This window comes from Canis lupus, chromosome 2, assembly GCF_003254725.2.
Source record: "Canis lupus dingo isolate Sandy chromosome 2, ASM325472v2, whole genome shotgun sequence".
In the NCBI taxonomy this organism is placed as follows: domain Eukaryota; kingdom Metazoa; phylum Chordata; class Mammalia; order Carnivora; family Canidae; genus Canis; species Canis lupus.
This window is the reverse complement of record NC_064244.1, coordinates 35,025,148-35,044,621: the sequence shown is the minus strand read 5'-3', so window position 1 is coordinate 35,044,621 and position 19,474 is coordinate 35,025,148. Positions and strand designations below refer to the sequence as shown.

General features: G+C 41.4%; 3 protein-coding genes across 49 annotated transcripts in view; 1 reads left to right on the top strand and 2 right to left on the bottom strand.

Moving 5' to 3' along the window:
- The window catches only part of LOC112658945 (protocadherin gamma-C5), a 202,790-nt gene that overhangs the window by 54,738 nt on the left and 128,578 nt on the right, over positions 1-19,474 (bottom strand). For 2 of the 36 annotated variants that reach the window (XM_049097531.1, XM_049097469.1), the window contains one exon: positions 12,796-13,371. The exons of 27 other annotated variants lie outside the window; for them this stretch is intronic. In XM_049097531.1, the coding sequence (XP_048953488.1) occupies positions 12,796-13,371 (576 nt within the window). Of the gene's footprint in view, positions 1-4,196; positions 4,338-12,795; positions 13,405-16,340; positions 16,422-17,007; positions 17,276-19,474 lie in introns of those variants that run through there. 7 more of the 36 variants (XR_007404066.1, XR_007404067.1, XM_049097484.1 and 4 more) reach the window with 7 other exon arrangements.
- Positions 13,811-16,334, bottom strand: LOC112658957 (protocadherin gamma-A12-like). The gene has a single exon (XM_025445350.3). It carries the CDS (start codon positions 14,934-14,936, stop codon positions 14,316-14,318), a length of 621 nt encoding a protein of 206 aa, XP_025301135.1. The 5' UTR covers positions 14,937-16,334; the 3' UTR covers positions 13,811-14,315.
- The window catches only part of LOC118354098 (uncharacterized), a 108,332-nt gene continuing 106,121 nt past the window's right edge, over positions 17,264-19,474 (top strand). For 11 of the 12 annotated variants that reach the window (XR_007404105.1, XR_007404102.1, XR_007404111.1 and 8 more), the window contains exon 1: positions 17,264-18,674. Coding sequence is in view for 1 of the 12 variants with exons in the window: in XM_035713886.2 (XP_035569779.1) it covers positions 18,623-18,674 (52 nt within the window). In the remaining 11 variants the exon portion in view is untranslated. The remainder of the gene's footprint in view (positions 18,675-19,474) is intronic. The other variant, XM_035713886.2, reaches the window with a different exon arrangement.

Genomic DNA, 19,474 nt, shown 5'->3' with positions numbered 1-19,474 from the left:
GTGATCCTGGAGTCCCGGGATCGAGTCCCACGTCAGGCTCCCTGCATGGAGCCTGCTTTTCCCTCCTCCTGTGTCTCTGCCTCTCTCTCTCTCTCTCTCTCTCTCTCATAAATAAATAAATAAATAAATAAATAAATAAATAAATATTTTAAAAAAACCCACTGAGATTCTCTGCATAACAGAAGTCTCTAATTGTGAAAAAGTGATAAGAAAAATAAAGCAAAGGGGAAGCACTGTGATGAGTCCCAAAACATACCAGTGTAGAGCTACCAGGAAGCTTATCATGCTCAGGCTGGTAAGGATCTACCCATCTGAATGGATTATCACAATGGAAGTAATCAGAGTAAAAGAATAGTTACCTTATGTCCAACCACACTCTTAGTATCTGCACTTGGATGTTTCACAGAATCCCAAACAACTTGTTTACAACTCAACTCCTAATTTCTGTGTCATCTACCCTTCTCTAGTCTTCCACAACTTACAGATGGTACCTATGTCCATCCAGTTCATTAATTCACAAATATGGAAATGATTATTAATCCCCCTCTCTTTCATCCACTGTATTCATTCAGTCAACAATATTTAATTTTAAATCTACCAGTGCCAGGCTGATCTTTCCAGGCACTGAAGTATATAAATAAAGGAAATAGTCCCTGACCTTAAGGAGTTTACATTTCACCATTCCACTATTGTCTTGTTGTATCTATTTCTTAAATGTATATCCAATCCATCCATTTATTTCTACATCCTCTGCCTTCCCTTTAATCTGACCCAGCACCATTTCTTATCAGGAATATCACCATAGTCTCCCATCAGTTCTCTCTACTTCCATTTGTTACCCTCATAAATCATTTTTTCCACAAAACCACCAGAGAAATCTTTTTAAAAATTCAAATCATATCTTGCCACTGCCTTGTTTAAAATGATTCAAAAGCTCCTAAGTACAAAAGTACTTAAATAAAACTCAGAATCTTTAATATGGTTTACGGGACTCTGTCTTGTAATTGATGTACCTCATCTATTTATTTAACACTTTTAGCCTCCCCAGCCTTCTTTTTCAATTGCTCACCTTCTTTTTAAAGGATCTTTTCTTTTTTAAGGATCTTTACATCTAATTCCTCTGCCAATTTCTCCCTTAATCTCCTTGTTACCTAGCTACACTCTACTCATCTTTCAGATCTCATGCTAAATTTATCAATTCCTGAAAGAACCTCTCCCTGACCCTCCCAGACTAGGGTAGGTTCCCTGTTACAAGCTCTCTTAGCATCCTTGTTTTTCTCTTTGGTAGCATTTATCAGACTTATAAAAGACCACAGGTTATAAAGGGATTCATTATGTCAGGAATCATATCTGCCCTATTCATTAGTGCACCCTTGCAACCTAGGATAGTGGTTTGCAAGTAGCAGGCATTTAATAAATATTTGTTATATAAATGAACAAATGATCCAACCACTGCTAGACATGGCGCAGACACTAGTGTTTACTCTGTTTTTGGATAGGCTCTTCCAACCTATCTATTTCAGAGAATGGATGCCTAAATTTACGTATTAGTGGTCTAAGCTTATACTATACTCTTTTACATTATATTCACACACTAAGAAAATAGAGTATGTTATACTCCTTGTTTTTTAGAACCATATGATTTTGTTGATATTCTTGATACAAAAAATCAAGTTTTTCTGTAAACCAGCAATGATCAGAAAATGAAATTTAAAAAATTTTTACAATAACATCCAAAGCCATAAAATATGTAGGAATAATTTAATTAAAGATATATGACTTCTATATTAAAAACTCTGAAACACTGCTAAAAGAAGTTAAAGAAGATCTAAATACATGGAAATATAATATCATTCTCAGAAGCTGTAAGTCTCAATATTGTTCAGATGACCTCTCTCCCAAAAGATTTATAGATTCAATGCAATCCCATTCAAATTTCTTGCAGGCTTTTTCTCTCCAGAAAGTAAGAAAATTATTTTTATTTGGAAAGAGAAAGGATCATGAATAGTCAAAAAAGTGTTGAAAAACAAGAAAAAAGATGGAAGATTTGCCTACCTGACTTCAGGACTTACTATAAATCTTTAATAATTAAGACAGTGCAATTGTGGCAAAAGGACAAAGATGCCTACAGCACATCACAGGGAGTCTAGACCCATTTGTATCAAATGATTTGCAACAAGAGTACCAAAGCATTTTAATAGAAAAAGGAACATCCTTTCAACAAATGATGTTGGAGAAACTGGGCATCATACAGGGACCAAGAATCTTGACTCCTACCTCACTGAATTACTACCTCATATCACGTGCAAAAGTCAGTTTAAAATAAGGTAAATAGAAGAGTCAATAGATGTCAAATAAGTGCCCTTTGCTCACCAGGAATATTCAGGGCCTTCCCTAACACAGTGCTAGAGAAAATACTACACAAGATAAAACCAGTATATGCAAGTGAAACATAGTTGTTGAGATGCTTGCCTTTTCTTGATTTCCTAGCTTTAGCAAACTCTTCGGTGAGCAGTGGAATCCAGGTTGAAGACTCCTTATTACCTAATTTCTCGAATTCCTTTTAGAGATCAACAGCCAGGTAGCATTTACAATAAAATAAACATAGCTTAAACAGACAACAGAATTCACATCAATAAGGAATCCTACCATGACTAACCAATCAGACACAGGTTCCTTATTACCCACTTTACCTAAGTTGCACTTTCCAACAGTTGATATTTCTTTTTCCTTTTATATTTATATAATTTTATATTATATATTTATAATTCATTGTTATATTTTAGACTGCAATCTTCCAAACCACTGACAGGGATATATAACAAGGAATTTTATATGTAAATATTATTCTATAATTTTACAAATGTTTGTAAAGTGTAAGTTGAGTGAAATGCTATGCCAACATTATTTAGATCCACCTGATTACATGGAACAGCATTCTGCGCTACCTCAAACTCACTTTAAGTATCCAAATTGGCCACAAAGGAATAAGAGATACTGCTGTTGGGTCCCAGATCAGGACTTGAGCTGCAGACTTGAGCAATGGAGGTGCTGGGAGGGCTGTTCTTGGCCATGTGGACCACCTAGGAGGCCTGGTGGAAAACTGGCTTGTTGCTGATGTCACCAAGGTGTAAAGTGGCATTTCTGCTAGGGGAGAGGTGACTTGTTTGTCCGTGGCCATGATGGGAACATTGTACCCTATATTTCCATGTATTTAGATCTTCTTTAACTTCTTTTAGCAGTGTTTCAGAGTTTTTAATATAGAAGTCATATATTTTTAATTAAATTATTCCTACATATTTTATGGCTTTGGATGTTATTGTAAAAATTTTTTAAATTTCATTTTAAATTTCATTTCACTTGTACCCTAGGGTCAGCTCCCCTGTCTAGGGCCCACCCCACCCATTGCAAGCATGTAGTAATTACTGGTAGAAGATTCGATTCTGAATCTATACCAGACATGTGACCTCCCTATTTTCTACTGAATCTGGATCCTGTGTTTATTTTTTTTTAAAGATTTTACTTATTTATTCATGAGAGACACACAGAGAGAGGCAGAGACATAGGCAGAGAAGCAGGCTCCCTGCAGGGAGCCTGATGCAGGATTTGATCCCAGGACCCTGGGACCAGGACCGAACCAAAGGCAGATGCTCAACCACTGAGCAACCCTGATGTCCCTGAATCCTGTGTTTTAAACAGAATCATTGGGATCCCTGGGTGGCGCAGCGGTTTGGCGCCTGCCTTTGGCCCAGGGCGCGATCCTGGAGGCCCGGGATCGAATCCCACGTCGGGCTCCCGGTGCATGGAGCCTGCTTCTCCCTCTGCCTGTGTCTCTGCGCCTCTCTCTCTCTCTCTGTGACTATCATAAAAAAAAAAAAAAATAAACAGAATCATTACTGTCAAAAGTGCAGACTCTTCAGGAATCATTATTGAGATAGAGGTAAAAATCAGCTCTGGGACTTTGTCATTATTATCCAGAATTTTGATCTCAACTACACTAGGCAACCGGTCCTCACCTCCCACCATTCCTTACTTCCAAAACCATGGAACATTTTTATATCTCATCATAGCCCAATGTACCTAAAGTTTTCATTTTGCCTGGATTGTGATCAAGACCAAATTGGATACGAGTACTCTGGACTGCAAAGACATATCTGATCTCACATTGCTACTCTCATATGAGCAGTGGTCCTTACCCTCACCATGGAGGTGCCCAGGAGGCATGTCTTCTCAAAAGCTGACCCCATATACCTTCTGGCTGAAACTGAGGAGCAGATGCATCAACTGCTTCCAACATCAGTATCTTCTGTAGGTTCTATAACAAATCTTGCCCCAACCTGGGTCAATTCAGATATTTGAGTCAGTAACACTACCAATGAGCTGGAGAGTATTATCATTTGCATCTTGCACATCTATATTAATGTGGAAAACATTTAAAGGGTTTTCAACTACCATTTCTAAACATTTGATACAAACTATCGTATAGGGGTATATATATTCCAGGTCCAACCTGTTACAAGTTAAGTGTCTATTTTCTTCACTTCAGAGTGAACTATTCTTTTTCTACATTAATTCACAGCTTCTGAAAGAGCAAGTCCAGGACACCTAGCCCCATATCTTTGATAAGATCTCATGAGGAAAGTGACCCAACAGAAACCTTTACAGATCTCTTTGTAAATCTCTATTTCCACACTGACTCACAGCAGCACTCGGAGTCCCTGCCTTAGAACTATAGCCTGAAGTAATCAGAGGTTGATATTCTGGAGAGTTAAGAACAAAGATAAAGATGTTTCTCACTGGAATTTGCAAGCTGAAAGGCAGTAGTAGTACAGCCTTATTCATCCAATTAAATATTCATGGGAATTTATATTCTCAGGGATGCCAGGATACAATGTCAAAGTGGTGATTTCTTTTTATATTTTCTTGATGCTTAAGATATTTTAAGGCTGTCTCTTTTTCAAAAGTGTTTTTGTAGGGAAGTTTTACTTTTTCATATAACATAGTCTCGGGATGAACTACGGGCTGGATCTTCAGTTGCAAATACATAGAAATCTTATAAGAAGTTACATAATATGAAAAGCCTATGTATTGAGGCAACTATTTTTGTATCCTTTGAGTAAATACCTAGTAGTGCAATTGCTGGATCATAGTCCTATTTTTAACTTTTTGAGGAATCTCCATACTGTTTTCCAAGGTAGCTGCATCAGTTTACATTCCCACCAACAGTTTAAGAGGGTTCCCCTTTCTCCTCATTCTCACTGATATCTATTGCTTCCTGTGTTAAGTTTAGCCATTCTGACAGGTATGAGGTGGTATCTCATCGTGGTTTTGATTTGTATTTCCCTGATGATGAGTAATGTTAAGGATTTTCTCATGTGCCTGTTAGCACACCTGGATGTCTTCTTTCTGGATGTCTATTCATGTCTTCTGCCCACTTCTTAGCTGGATTATTTGATTTTTGGGTGTTGAGTTTGATAAGTTCTTCATAGATCCTGGATACTAGCCCTTTATCTGATATGTCATTTCCAAATATCTTCTCCCATTACATCAGTTGTCTTTTAATTTTGCAAATTGTTTCCTTCACTGTACATAGCTTTATTATCTTCATGAGGTCCTAAAAGTTCATTTTTGCTTTTATTTCCCTTGCCTCTGGAAACGTGTCTAGTAAAAAGTTGCTGCAGCCAAGGTCAAAGAGGTTGCTGGTGTTTTCCTCTACCATTTTGATGGTTCCCTGTCTTACATTTAGATCTTTCATACATTTTAAATTTATTTTGTGTACAGTATAAGAACGTGGTCCAGTTTCATTCTAATGCATGTAGCTGTCGAGGTTTCCCAACATCATTTGTTGAAGGGACTTTTTTACATTGGATATTCTTTCCTGCTTTGTCAAAGGTGAGTTGACCATATAGTTTTGGGTCCATTTCTGGGTTTTCTATTCTGTTCCATTGATCTATGTAGACACCACTTCCTAATCACTGAACTTAACCCTTTTACTGACTATTTAGAAGGGGTACAAATCATTGTGTGAAATGCTTCAGAGACTTAAAGATAAGCTATGAAATTGTATTTGTCATTAATAACATTATACATAGATATTTTTATGGCTTCTCTAAGATAAATTGCCCAAGTATTGATTTCTTTTACATATAAATTATTTTGAGTCTCTGGTTCATCTGATGACAATCTCTTCACATCTTAAACCATAACTCTTCCATTTGGTACCAGTGAAATTCATCCTCTATCAAAGATTTTTTTCAATTACCTTTGCCATAGACTATCTTTATATTTTCCTATCAGTATTTTAAGAATCCTAAATGGTACATTCTTTTTTTTTTATGATAGTCACACACACACAGAGAGAGAGAGAGAGAGAGAGAGGCAGAGACACAGGCAGAGGGAGAAGCAGGCTCCATGCACTGGGAGCCCGATGTGGGATTCGATCCCAGGTCTCCAGGATCGCGCCCTGGGCCAAAGGCAGGCGCCAAACCGCTGCGCCACCCAGGGATCCCAATAGTACATTCTTTTATGGTAACTTTTCACTAGATATGGTTTCCTAAAGATTAACTCTTAAAATTTAACTCTGGAGAGTAAATCTCTTTCCTAATATAAATAGTCATTTTTTGGTCAATATCCCTTCACACTGTTTGCTTTAAAAAATTTTAAGTAGCTTTATAGAGGTATAGTTAATATACAAAGAATTACACATATTAATGTGAAGGTGTTTATTTTTTTGAACTTGGTATCTTGCATGAAGAAAAAGCAAGTTTTTCACCAGAAAAATTAAACTCATTATCACAGCTATACTGTCACATGTGACTGAGAAAACTGATACAGTCCACTCATTTATCATCAGCCTTCTAATTCAGTTTAAAATGATATGTGGGTTGCATAGTCTCAACAAGTTGTACAGTCTCACCAAAGATCCTAGCCTATTTCTGCTTCAAACAGCATAATATCTCTTCCAGAATGATGTGTGTGGGTGGGGGAAGAGTGTCTGTTGATAGATTATATTTCAACTTTAGGTGCTATGAAATAGTAGGGCTGTAACTTTTAAATTATAGCTGAACACTTTAACTTATTAGATTGAGTGAACTCAAACCCACAATCCTTAACACGTAGAAAGATAAGCCAAGTTCTCCACAAAATTTCATTACTGGAACCAGCACAAAAATAAACACCCAAATCCACTGCCTAGTTACTCTAAAAAACCCAAATATCCTAATTATCAATCCTAAATTATCAATAAATATCCTAAAGCTAAGATTGACATTTTACATTAAATACATTATGTTAGCTTAAACTCTCATGTGGCCCAAACCAAGTAACTCCAGCTTTCAGGTTTTGATGATATATCCTCTAGTTAAGTCATCCTAGCAATCCTAATGGAGTAACTAGGTCCTTTAAATAAGAAATTTCAGGGGTGCCTGGGTGGCTCAGTTGGTTAAGCATCTGCCTTCAGCTTAGGTCATGATCCCAGCATCCTGGGATCAAGCCCTAGGGAGGAGCTCCCTGCTCAGCAGACAGCCTGCTTCTCCCTCTTCCTCTGCTGCTCCCCCTACTTGTTCTTGCTTGCTCTCTCTTTGTCAAATACATAAAATATTTTATTTTATTTTTTTTATTTTTTTTTATTTTTTTTTAATTTATGATAGTCACAGAGAGAGAAAGAGTGAGAGGCAGAGACATGGGCAGAGGGAGAAGCAGGCTCCATGCACCGGGAGCCTGATGTGGGATTCGATCCCGGGTCTCCAGGATCGCGCCCTGGGCCAAAGGCAGGCGCCAAACCGCTGCGCCACCCAGGGATCCCCATAAAATATTTTAAAACAACTAAGAAGACTCCTAACTCTGGGAAACGAACTAGGGGTTGTAGAAAGGGAGGTGGGCGGGGGGTGGGGGTGACTGGGTGACGGGCACTGAGAGGGGCACTTGATGGGATGAGCCCTGGGTGTTATTCTATATGTTGGCAAATTGAACACCAATAAAAAATAAATTTATAAAAAAACAAATAAGAAATTTCATAGGATGCTTGTCTAATGTTTCATTACAGTTCAGAGAGAGAAAAATTAACATTCATAAAGCTGTCCCATCCAAAACAATGGCTCCCCTATCTTTTATGACCTTAAACGGGTTTCTCAAACAATAATGTGCCTAGGGAGATCCTTTGCCTCTTCTGCCATGTGAGGATACAGTCAAAAATCTATGACCTACAAGAAAGTCCTCACCTGACTATCTTGGCACCCTTATCCCAGAATTCCAGCCTTTAAAACAGTAAGCAGTACATTTGTGCTATTTGTAAGCCATCCATCACCTAATCCCCAGGTGAAGGGGATTAATTGAAACAAACCAGTTATAAAACAAGTCATTTAGATGTAACATATTGAATACAATTGATAATACTGTAATAAATTTGTATAGTGACAGTAACTAGACTTACAGAGGTGATCATTTCATAATGTGTAAAAATCCTAAAGGGTACTTGGTGTCTGAGTTGGTTGAGGCTCTCGATTATGGCTCAGGTCATGATCTTGGGGGTCATGATGGGCTCTGCATTCAGTGTGGAGTCTACTCTAGAGATCGTCTCCCTTTCCTCTGCTCCTCCCCCTGCTCACACACTCTTTTTAAAAAATACGGAATCACTGTCATGTACCTGAAACTAATATAATATTGTATGTCAATTATAATCTAATTTTTATTATTTTAAGATTTTATTTATTTGAGAGAGACAGCATAAGAAATGGAAAGATCACAAGCAGAGGAGAGGGGTGAGGGAGAAGCAGACTCCCCACTGAGCAGAGAGCCTGATGAGAGGCTCTATCCCAGGACCATGACCTGGGCCGAAGACATACGCTTAACTAATTTAGCCACCCAGGTGCCCCAAAGCTTTTTAGATTAGCCTTCATAAAAGCTTTAGAATAGTTTTACTTCCACTCACAGGACAGCCCATTAGACCACCCAGAGAATCACACAAATCATTATCACTTTTTCCCAACAGAATGTTAAATGTGCTGACACTAAAACGCTTGACTTCTTTTTATATCAATGATGTAAAAAAAAAGTGGCACCTATTATGAACCATGTGGTTTATATGTTATCACTAGTCCTCACCACAATCTTTCAAATTATATATTATTGTTCCAATTTTGCTGAAGCTGACATTAAATAACTTGTCAAAGGTCACAAAGTTAGTAATTTTACCACATTGCAAAGCTCCTACTTTTCTATCAAACTGCATCTTAGAATACAGCTAGAAGGTAATCCCCAGAGCACATATATTTGTTCATTCACTCATTCAACTAATTAATGAAGCCTATTTAGCTCAACTAGAAGCATTAGTTGAGATCACTGATACTTGAGATTCGGCTTAAGAGTCATAATTGTTCATTGCCCTAATTTTTTTTCTAACTTTTAATGATTTGTCTCTAATCAGGTTAAGTAAACAGCAGTCAGCAGGACTGGACCATAGCAGGTTTCCTAAATAACTTCTTTTTTTTATTTAAATTCAATTAGCCAACATATAGTACATAGTTTCCGATGTAGTGTTCAACAATTCATCAGCTGTGTATAACACCCAGTGCTCATCACAATACATACCCCCCTTCATGCCCATCATCCCATCACCCAACCACCCGATGACCCTATGCTCCCACCCACCTCTTCTCTTCCAGCAACCTGTTTGTTTCCTAGAGTTAAGAGTCTCTCATGGTTTCTCTTCCTCTCTGATGATTTCCCATTCAGTTTTTCCTCTCTTCCCCTATGATCCTCTGCACGGTTTTGTATATTCCACATGAGTGAAACCATAGGAAAAGTGTCTTTCTCTGATTGACTTATTTTGTTCAGCATAATACCCTCCAGTTCCATCCATCCACATCGATGTAAATGGTAACTATTCACCCTTTCTGATGGCTAATATTTCATTTTTCCATTGAGTGTGTGTGTATATGTACATATACACACAGTATATATTTATATATATTTATATATATTATATACATATATTCTTCTTTATCCATTTATCTGTCAATGGTTCTTTCCACAGTTTGGCTATTGAGGATATTGCTGTTATGAACACTGGGGTGCAGGTGCCCCTTTGAACCACTACATTTATATGTTTGGGGTAAATACTTAGTAGTGCAATTGCTGGGTGGTAGGGTACTTCTATTTTTAACTTCTTGAGGAACCTCTATATCATTTTTCCAGAGTGGCTGTATCAGCTTGCATTCTCACCAACAGTGTAAAAGGGTTCTCCTTTCTCTGCATCCTCACCAACATTTGTTATTTCCTGTCTTGTTAATTTTAGCCATTCTGACCAGTATAAGGTGGTATCTCATTGTGGTTTTAATTTATATTTAATTTATATTTCCCTGATGCCAAGTGCTGTGGAGCATTTTTTATGTGTTAGCCGAATATTTCTATTGTGTGTTATGTCTTTCATTTTGAACTGCCCACCATGTGAGAACTGGCCTTGTGATAAACAATTTGACAGCCTTTACAAAACAAGAGGTCATACTGCCCTCTAATCTCATTGATATCATTTATTTTTAGATTTTATCCATTAATTTGAGGGGGGGCAGAGGGAAAGGGAAAAGCAGACTCCTCGCTGAGCAGGTAGTATGACATGGGGCTCTATCCCAGGACCCTGGGATCATGATGCTAGCCAAAGGCAAACACTTAACCGACTGACCCACTCAGGTGCCCCCCCATTGTTATCATTTACAAAACTACTTATTAAGTTCCATTTGGAACTTAATATCAATAAAAAATTTGCATTTTCAGGCAGGCTCAAAAACTTCCTTTTAAAAAATCAGACAAATAGAACCATACTATCTTTCCTTTCTTGAACTAGTTGTCATGAAGCATAAAGTGACAAGTCAATCTCATTAGCAGTAACTGTCTCATTTTAGAGATGCTTAATTACCTTTCTCAAATGATGTATAATCTCTTTTATAATTCTATATATTAACTGACTGTTGTATTTTTGAAAAGAGGCAAGTAACAAAGGAAGAGAAAATAATAATGATGCTATGATTCCTACTCCTTTACAGAATTCACCCAAAGATCCAAACTTCTCACAGGTTCCAGCAACTCTTTCCCAATATACATTTGCATTCAATTTAGGTTCAACATTGTAGTAAGCATAAGGTTCTCAAGAAACACTTAGAATCTGGGCACTTTCCATAATTTTTTCCATGTGTGAAAGTTACAGAAACTTACATAAGAAGAGAGACTACTGCAAATGCACTACATTACCAAAAATGCATTCAAAACACAATTTGTTAACTGAGTGTTTCACAAAGCCATCATTAAGATCATCAGTGTGAGTAAAGAAATCTCTCCTGGAAATACATACAAACATTGCATTCCCAAAATCTACAATGGGGATGAAAAATAATCTCTTCAGTTTTCTTCATTACAACACTTACCTATTTGTGTATTTCTTTTTTCTTTTTTTAAGATTTTACTTTTAGGCAATCTCTACACCCAATATGGTACTTGAACTCATAACCCCATATCACGAGTCACATGCTTTACTGACTTAGCCGGTTGGGCATCCCTGTTTGCATATTTCAATGACAAAGTTTTAAGTATGTAGGAAATAAACCGGGTATATTTGGAAGTTCAAGAATTGTGTGAAACCATGAAATGACTTAACACCTGAGAAAGTATAAACATATGCATCCCTAATGACCAGAATTACTTCACTTTAAAAGAAACTAAAAAAATAAATAAATAAATAAAATAAAATAAAATAAAATAAAAGAAACTAAATGTGGGGCGCCTGGTGGCTCAGTAATTGAGCATCTGCCTTGGGCTCAGATTATGATCTTCATTAGGTCCCGGGATCGAGTCCTCATCAGGCTCCCCGCAGGAAGACTGCTTCTCTCTCTGCCTCTCTGTGTCTCTTATGAATAAATAATCCATTAAAAAAGAAACCAAATGCACTTTATGAATTTGTTAGCAACTTCACAAATTAGAAGTAGTAGTCAGAAGCCCCTCTACTCACAAAAGTTTATTTAAAATATCCTTAATACTTTTAAAAGATTAGAGTGATGGGGATCCCTGGGTGGCTCAGCGGTTTAGAACCTGCCTTGGGCCCAGGGCGTGATCCTGGAGTCCTGGAATCAAGTCCCACATCAGGCTCCCTGCATGGGGCCTGCTTCTCCCTCTGCCTGTGTCTCTCATGAATAAATAAATAAATATTTAAAAGAAAATAAAAATAAAAAGAGTGAATCCCTACCCAAGAATTTGGGGTTTTAATGGATAAACTGGCATCAGATGTTCAACATAAAAATGTTTTGTGGCCAACGGTAAGAAAAAAACAATTAAAAGCAAGCACAGCTGGTTAATTAGAAAAAGTATATATTTAAAAGGTACCAAAGTGGTTATATATTTTTATATATAATATATAAACATTGTTATAAATAAGGCGTGAGAGAAGGCGTGAAGTAAGCCCCGAGGGAAGGCCTCCAAGTTGTCCTGGGTGTCTACCACGCATAGATAAGTTTTCTAGTGTCTGCCCTCTAAGTTCTGAATATACACTACCCACACTGAGATTTTTTTTTAAGATTTTATTTGTTTATTCATAGAGACACAGCTAGAGAGAGAGAGGCAGAGACACAGGCAGAGGGAGAAGCAGGCACCATGCAGGGAGCCTGATGTGGGACTCCATACCCCGTCTCCAGGATCACACCCTGGTCTGCAGGCGGCGCTAAACCGCTGCGCCACCGGGGCTGCCCCCACACTGAGATTTTTTAGATACTTTGTCCAAAACCCTGGGAAGAATATTTGATATGTCCTTACCTGAATTAATGCATGATTATCTTTAAAAAACGCTGAACCACCCGAGAGCAAAAGAGGCTCACTTTTCCCACAGCTCTCCTGGCTGAGGAGCGTGTCCGCATAGTTGGGCTGCGGGAAGATCACGTGACTCTCCCGCGAGCCCGTGGTCAGGGACACCTCGTGAGAATAGGTCTGCAGGAACGCCCGCACCCCGTCCACGCCCACAAACTGCGAGGCCGAGGCCGGCGCGCCCAGCAGCCCTCCTCCTGCAGCCTGGAGCAGACGCGACGCGTGCCAGCGCCTCAGCCTGAGCGCCAGCAGCACGATGACAAAGGCGAGGAAGACGCAGGAGACTGCGGCCACGGCCACCACCAGGTACAGCGTGAGGTCTGAAGCTTGGGAGTCACGTGGGGCTTCCAGGCTGCCCAAGTCAGCCAGGACATCTGGGATGCTGTCAGCAATGGCCACAGTGAGCGTGACGGTGGCCGAGAGAGGGGGCTGGCCGTGGTCCTGCACCGCCACCACCAGGCTCTGCTTGAGCGCGTCTCTGTCCAGCAGGGCCCGCGCTGTGCGCACCTCTCCCGTGTGCAGCCCCACCTGGAAGAGCCCAGGCTCGCTGGCCTTGAGCAGGTGGTAGGACAGCCAGGCGTTCTGGCCAGAGTCTTTGTCCACTGCCACCACCTTGGTGACCAGGTAGCCGGGCTCTGTGGAGCGGGACGCCAGCTCCATGCCTGTGGAACGGTCAGTGGGGAGGATGGGGTACAAGATTTCTGGCACGTCGTTTTGTCTGTTCTGGTCCAGCACAGACAGACTCAGAGGCACGTTGCTGCTGAGCGGTCACTGCTGTTGTAGGCCATCACTTGTAGCTGCAAGTCTTGCAACTGTTCATAGTCGAAGGAATGCAGGGCGTACAGAACGCCAGTGTTGGAGTTGATGGAGATGTAGGAGGATAGGGGCGGTCCTGGGAGAGTGTCTTCCACCAAAGAGTAAGTGACCTGGGCGTTCTCTCCATAGTCAGGGTCATAGGCGGTCACAGACATTATGGAGGCTGTTGGGACATTAGAGTTATTCTCCACGATAAAAGCGGAGTAGAAGGGGTCAGAGAAGATGGGCGGTTGTCGTTGGTATCTGCTATTTTCAGTGAGATGTGAGTTTCCGTGGACAGGGAAGGACTTCCTATGTCACTGGCAGTCACTGTGATGTAGCTAGGAACCTGTTCCCAGTCTAGGAGTGCATCTGTCACTAAACTATGGTAATTTCCATAAGACTTTTCTAATTTAAATTCCAGATTCCCCCAATGAAGCAAGTCACTTGTCGGTTTTCTCCAGAGTCTTGATCATTTACATTTAAAAGGGCAATTAATGTCCCTCTGGGAGTGTTTTCCAGAATGGAGCTGGAGAGAGAGGTGACAACTACTTCAGGGATGTTATGATTTACGTCCAATACTGTGATCAAGACTATGGCTCGAGCTGAATATCCTGAGTCATCCATTGCTTGCACTTCCATCTCATAGATTCCTCGTAGTTCAGCTCCCCTATTGTTCAAACTGTCCCTAAATTAGCATCTACTTTGAAAACTTGAACTTGGGCCGCCTTTTTGTCCACATAAAGGAAGGAATACATCACTTCCGCAGTGGCTCCTTCATCAGGGTCGGTGGCGCTTACCAAAAGCAGCTTTGTGCCTATGGCCACATTCTCAGGAACGCTCACGTGGTACTCAGGCTGAGCAAATACTGGTGTGTTATTCACATCAACTACCATCACCTGGATGCGCGTTCTGTTCCTGTGCACTGGGTCGCCCCCATAGGAGGCCGTGAGAACCAGGTGATGAACAGCCTTCTGCTCCCGGTCCAAGGCGCACTCCAACACCAATTCGGGGTACTTGTTATCATCCGCTCCACTTTGTACATCCAAGGAGAAGTGAGTATTACTACTGAGTCTGTACCTCTGGAGAGCATTCTTCCTGAAATCCAGATCCCAAGCGTGGGGAAGCGGGAACCGCAACCCAGTGACTGCGTTTTCGCTCATTTTTATTTCTAATTCATCTTCCTGGAAATAGGGGGCATTATCGTTAATGTCTCTCACTTCTGCCACTACCCCATATATTTTTACTTTACCCTCCAACAGAATCTCCAGATTTAATTGACAACTGAAGACCCCCATACAGAGCTCTTCCCGGTCTATCCTGCCTGCAGAGATTAGGCTGCCGCTTCGAGGGTTCAGAGGGTTCAGAAAAGTTGACTCCTACCTTTGGAGACTATACGGGCTCTGGGCTCTGGGCTCTGCGCTCCTCTAGTTCCTGGGGCTCCAACCCCAGGTCCTTGGCGATGTTGCCCACTCTAGAGCCTTTCTCCAGCTCCACAGGAACTAAATAGTGAATTTGGGTGCATCCAGTATCCCATAGAATCCCCAGGAGAACTCCCAGCAGGACAAGCCCTTTGCAGTCCTGATGCAGGCGCTTAGGCATCATTGCCACTTTTCTGGAGGATATCACTTCCACTTCTTCCCTACACCACCAAAGTCAGGACCAGCTTTTCCCATCTTTCGATTCCAACAATTTCTACACAGCCCCGGAGATGGTTAGTTTCTATCTGGGCTTTTTTGTGTTTCAGGCGCCCACAGGGCAAGCAGGAGGAAAGCCCGATCTCTGTTTTTCTCTCCCTGATTGGTGAACAGCAGCACTCAGAGTCCTAACCAATTACTGCACAATCTTGAACTCCAGGAAGGATTTTTGGGTTTTGTACCTTAAATAGCTCCACCTACTGTTCTTCAAATAGGGATGTAAGTTCCGTTTAGTAGAAATTTCAGTCAACCTCTTTGTATTTCCCTAGTATTTTTCATACAGAGCTGCTTTCTTGAGATTTTCTGTATCTATATTCTGTTTTTTCCAATGAGCTTTTAAATGAATTTGAAGTTTCCATACAAAGTAATTTTAACCTTACAATCTTAGTGCACCTAATTTGATATCACCATCCCCAGAAAACACCAATTATGGGCCATCTTCCTAGGCGTTTCCAATTATGAGAAATCATACAATTATATAAATTAAACTTTCTCACTTGGCTGTAATAGGGGGCATCTTTTTTTTTTTTACAGATTTTTAAATTTATCTAAAGAGAAGAGCTATTTTAAAAGGTTGTCAACATCTAGTATTTAAAAATAAAAATTTGGGGGCAGCCCGGGTGGCTTAGTGGTTTAGCGCCTGCCTTTGGCCCAGGGCCTGATCCAGGAGACCCAAGATCAAGTCCCACATCAGACGCCCTGCGTGGAGCCTGCTCCTCCCTCTGCCTGTGTCTCTGCCTCTCTCTCTCTCTCTGTGTCTCTCATGAATAAATAAATAAATAGAATCTATAAAAATATATATATTTTAAAAATAAAAATAAAAATTTTACAATATGGAAACCTAAAAATAAGAAATGCAATTGTAGACATTATCAGAAGCTCAGTGATAAGTCAACTAAGACAAATAAACAATTTTAGGACAAAATGGAAGCATTTCAACTTGCACTTACTAGAAATAAGGGTAGTATTTCACAATTAGCAATCCAGAAAATATTATTAACTTACCTTTTTCTGAGCAACAAAACCAATTCCATTTACTGAAAATAACTGATGATACCTTTGAAAACTCATCAAAATATAGGAAAAAATTCTTACTATTCTGCTTTCATAAATGTAAATGTTTAGATTCTGAGGATAAAACATGTTTGGCAGGCATGCCACTACATATCCCTAAAACTGGAAGGAAATCTATAGATAGTTTTGAGAAAATATTGGGAATAAAATCAGCCTATTCAGTGGGATTCAAAGAATCCCTAATGAATGTAATATTATGAAAATATTACTCTGTCCTTTAAAAATAAAACTTTTCTTCTCCGTTTTTCTCTTACTTTGTAATTATAGAGAAAAAGCACTATATGCTCAAGATATTGATGTTTTGAGAAAGAGAAACACCCACAGAAAGAAAACATTAATGTTTCAGTTATAAATATTTACGTGGCAACAGCATCATAATACCCACTTGTCACAGAACAGGAGATTTTGTGTGTAGGTGGATGAAGACTATCACAGGTGAAATTGTCAAAATATTTCAAAATACTTGTTTGAGGGCTAATAATGAAGTTACTGGTCTACACAAAAAGGAAAGGAAAATATTGAGAGTAAACAAACAAAGTAATAGTAGATATGATCTAAGATTTTTTTGCCAAAATATTATTTGAAAATTAAACCAAACCTGTTTGTTGAAACTCACGCGAACAGAAGCATCAGAGTTAGTGCTTAATTTGTTATTCTCCTCAGTGACACTTATTTCCAAAGAAGCTTCATTAGAGAGATCTTGTGGGGGGCCCATTTCTTTAGTCATAGTGCGAAAATTAAGCCTTGCTTTCTGAGAATCAGAGGCAATGCACAGATTGTAGGCATAAGGCAAAGTCCCTTCGCTACAGTTGGGAGGAACCACAGGTCCGGACTTGACACACAGACCAGGCCGAAGGCAGCCCCAGGTGGTGGAGCTGGAGGAGCGTCGCAGGCGCAGGGCAACCGCCAGAATCACCGCGAGGAGGAAGAGCACGGAGATCAAGGCCAAAGCCACCACCAGGTAGAACTGCAGCTCAGCCTGGGGATCAGCGGGCGCCTGGCGCTCGCTGACGTCTGGCAGCGCCTCCTGCAAGCTGTCAGCGAAAACCAGGAGCAGCGTGGCTGTGGCCGAGAGGGGCGGCTGTCCCCCATCCCGCACAGCGACCAGCAGGCGCTGGCGGGCCGCGTCCCTGTCGCCCAAAGCACGCGCCGTGCGCACCTCGCCCGTGCGCAGCCCCAGGCTGAAGAGTCCCGGCTCGCTGGCCTGCAGCACGTGGTATGACAGCCAGGCATTGTGTCCCGAGTCGGCGTCCACCGCCACCACCTTGGTGACCAGGTAGCCGGGCTGCGCGGCGCGCGGCACCGTGTCGAAGAGCGCCGAGCCGTCGGGCCCCAGCGCCGGGTACAGCACCCGCGGCGCGTTGTCGTTGCGGTCGCCCACCAACACGCGCAGGCTCACGTTGGCGCTGAGCGCGGGCGAGCCCTGGTCGCGGGCCTGCAGGGTCAGCTCGAAGGCGCGCAGCTGCTCGTGGTCGAAGGCGCGCTGCGCGAACACCACGCCGCTCTGCGCGCTCACCGACACGTAGGACGCCAGCGCCCGTGGCTCCAGGTCGCTGGCCACGATGGAGTAGGAGACGCGGCCGTTGGGCCCCAGGTCGGGGTCGGAGGCGCTGACTTGGGCGATGGAGGCTCCAGGAGGGTTGTTTTCGGCCACGTGGACCACGTAGGAGGCCTGCTGGAAAACTGGCGCGTTGTCGTTGACGTCGGTGATGTGCAGAGTGATGCTTGAACTGGAAGAGAGGGGCGGCTTTCCCCTGTCGGTGGCTGTAATAGTGACATTATAGGAAGAGGTCTTCTCCCGGTCCAGGGCCCCATCTGTTACAAGCTTGTAGTAATTATTGGCAGAAGATTCAATTTTGAAAGGAACTTTTTCTTTTATGAGGCATGTGACCTCTCCGTTTTCTCCCGAATCTTTGTCATGTGTTTTGAACAGAGCAATCACCATCCCGTGTTCTGTGTCCTCGGTTATGGAACTAGACACTGAAGTGAAAATAACCTCCGGGGCATTGTCATTCTCATCTAAAATTTCTACTATAATTTTACATTCAGTGGCCATGCCTCCACCATCCTTGGCTTCTATGTTAATGGTATAACTTCTACTGATTTCGAAGTCTATGGGACCTTTGGATTTAATTTCTCCACTTTGATGGTCTAGTATAAACATATTTCCAATATCTCTTAATGTTTTGAAGGAGTAGGTGATCTCTGCATTGATGCCCTCATCTTGGTCGATGGCTGTCACCTTGAGTACAGAGGTGCCTGAGGGTAAGTTCTCTGGAAGGCTAACTTTATACACATCCTGACTGAACACTGGGGCGTTATCATTGGCGTCGGTGACTTCAATCTTGATTTGAATGGTGCCACTTTGGACAGGGTCACCCCCGTCCATTGCGGTCAGGACCAGAAGATGGGAGCTCTGGTGTTCTCGGTCCAGGGGCTTCTCCAGTATTAATTCTGGGGCATTCTTGCCTGCAGTCTTATCCTTCACCAGCAGAGAAAAATGCTCATTATGGCTGAGTTGGTAACTCTGGAGAGAGTTAGGTCCTACATCTGCATCTATAGCAGATTCCATACCGAACCGAGTTCCTAGCATTGCAAATTCATTGATTTGTAAAACAATGCTATTTTGGGGAAAATAAGGTGTATTGTCATTTATATCTTCTACTCTCACCAATACGTGAAAAACATTTAGAGGATTCTCTGCCACGATCTCTAAGGGCACAATACACTGGGGATTTTGGAGACAAAGTGACTCTCTATCTATTCTTTCACTGACGAATATGTTGCCATTCTCCGTGTTTATGGTAAAGTATTGTTTCTCTGCACTAATTCTGAGGTTTCGGTTCAGTAAATCTTCTACATGCAGCCCCAGGTCTTTAGCTAGGTTCCCTACCACTGAGCCCTTGGCCATTTCTTCGGGAATAGAGTAGCGGATCTGCTCAGAAAGCCCCCCACAGAACAAAGGCAGCAGGAAGGGAAAGAGTACTTGCCGCTGCCCGAAATGGCTCCTCTGCTTCACCCTAGTTCCCATCCTTTCGTGCGCTGCCGCAGCCTCAGATGTTATA

Excerpts from the sequence above, each read along its gene's own strand:
- LOC112658957 (XM_025445350.3), bottom strand. The coding sequence starts at position 14,936 with ATGGGGGTCTTCAGTTGTCAATTAAATCTGGAGATTCTGTTGGAGGGT.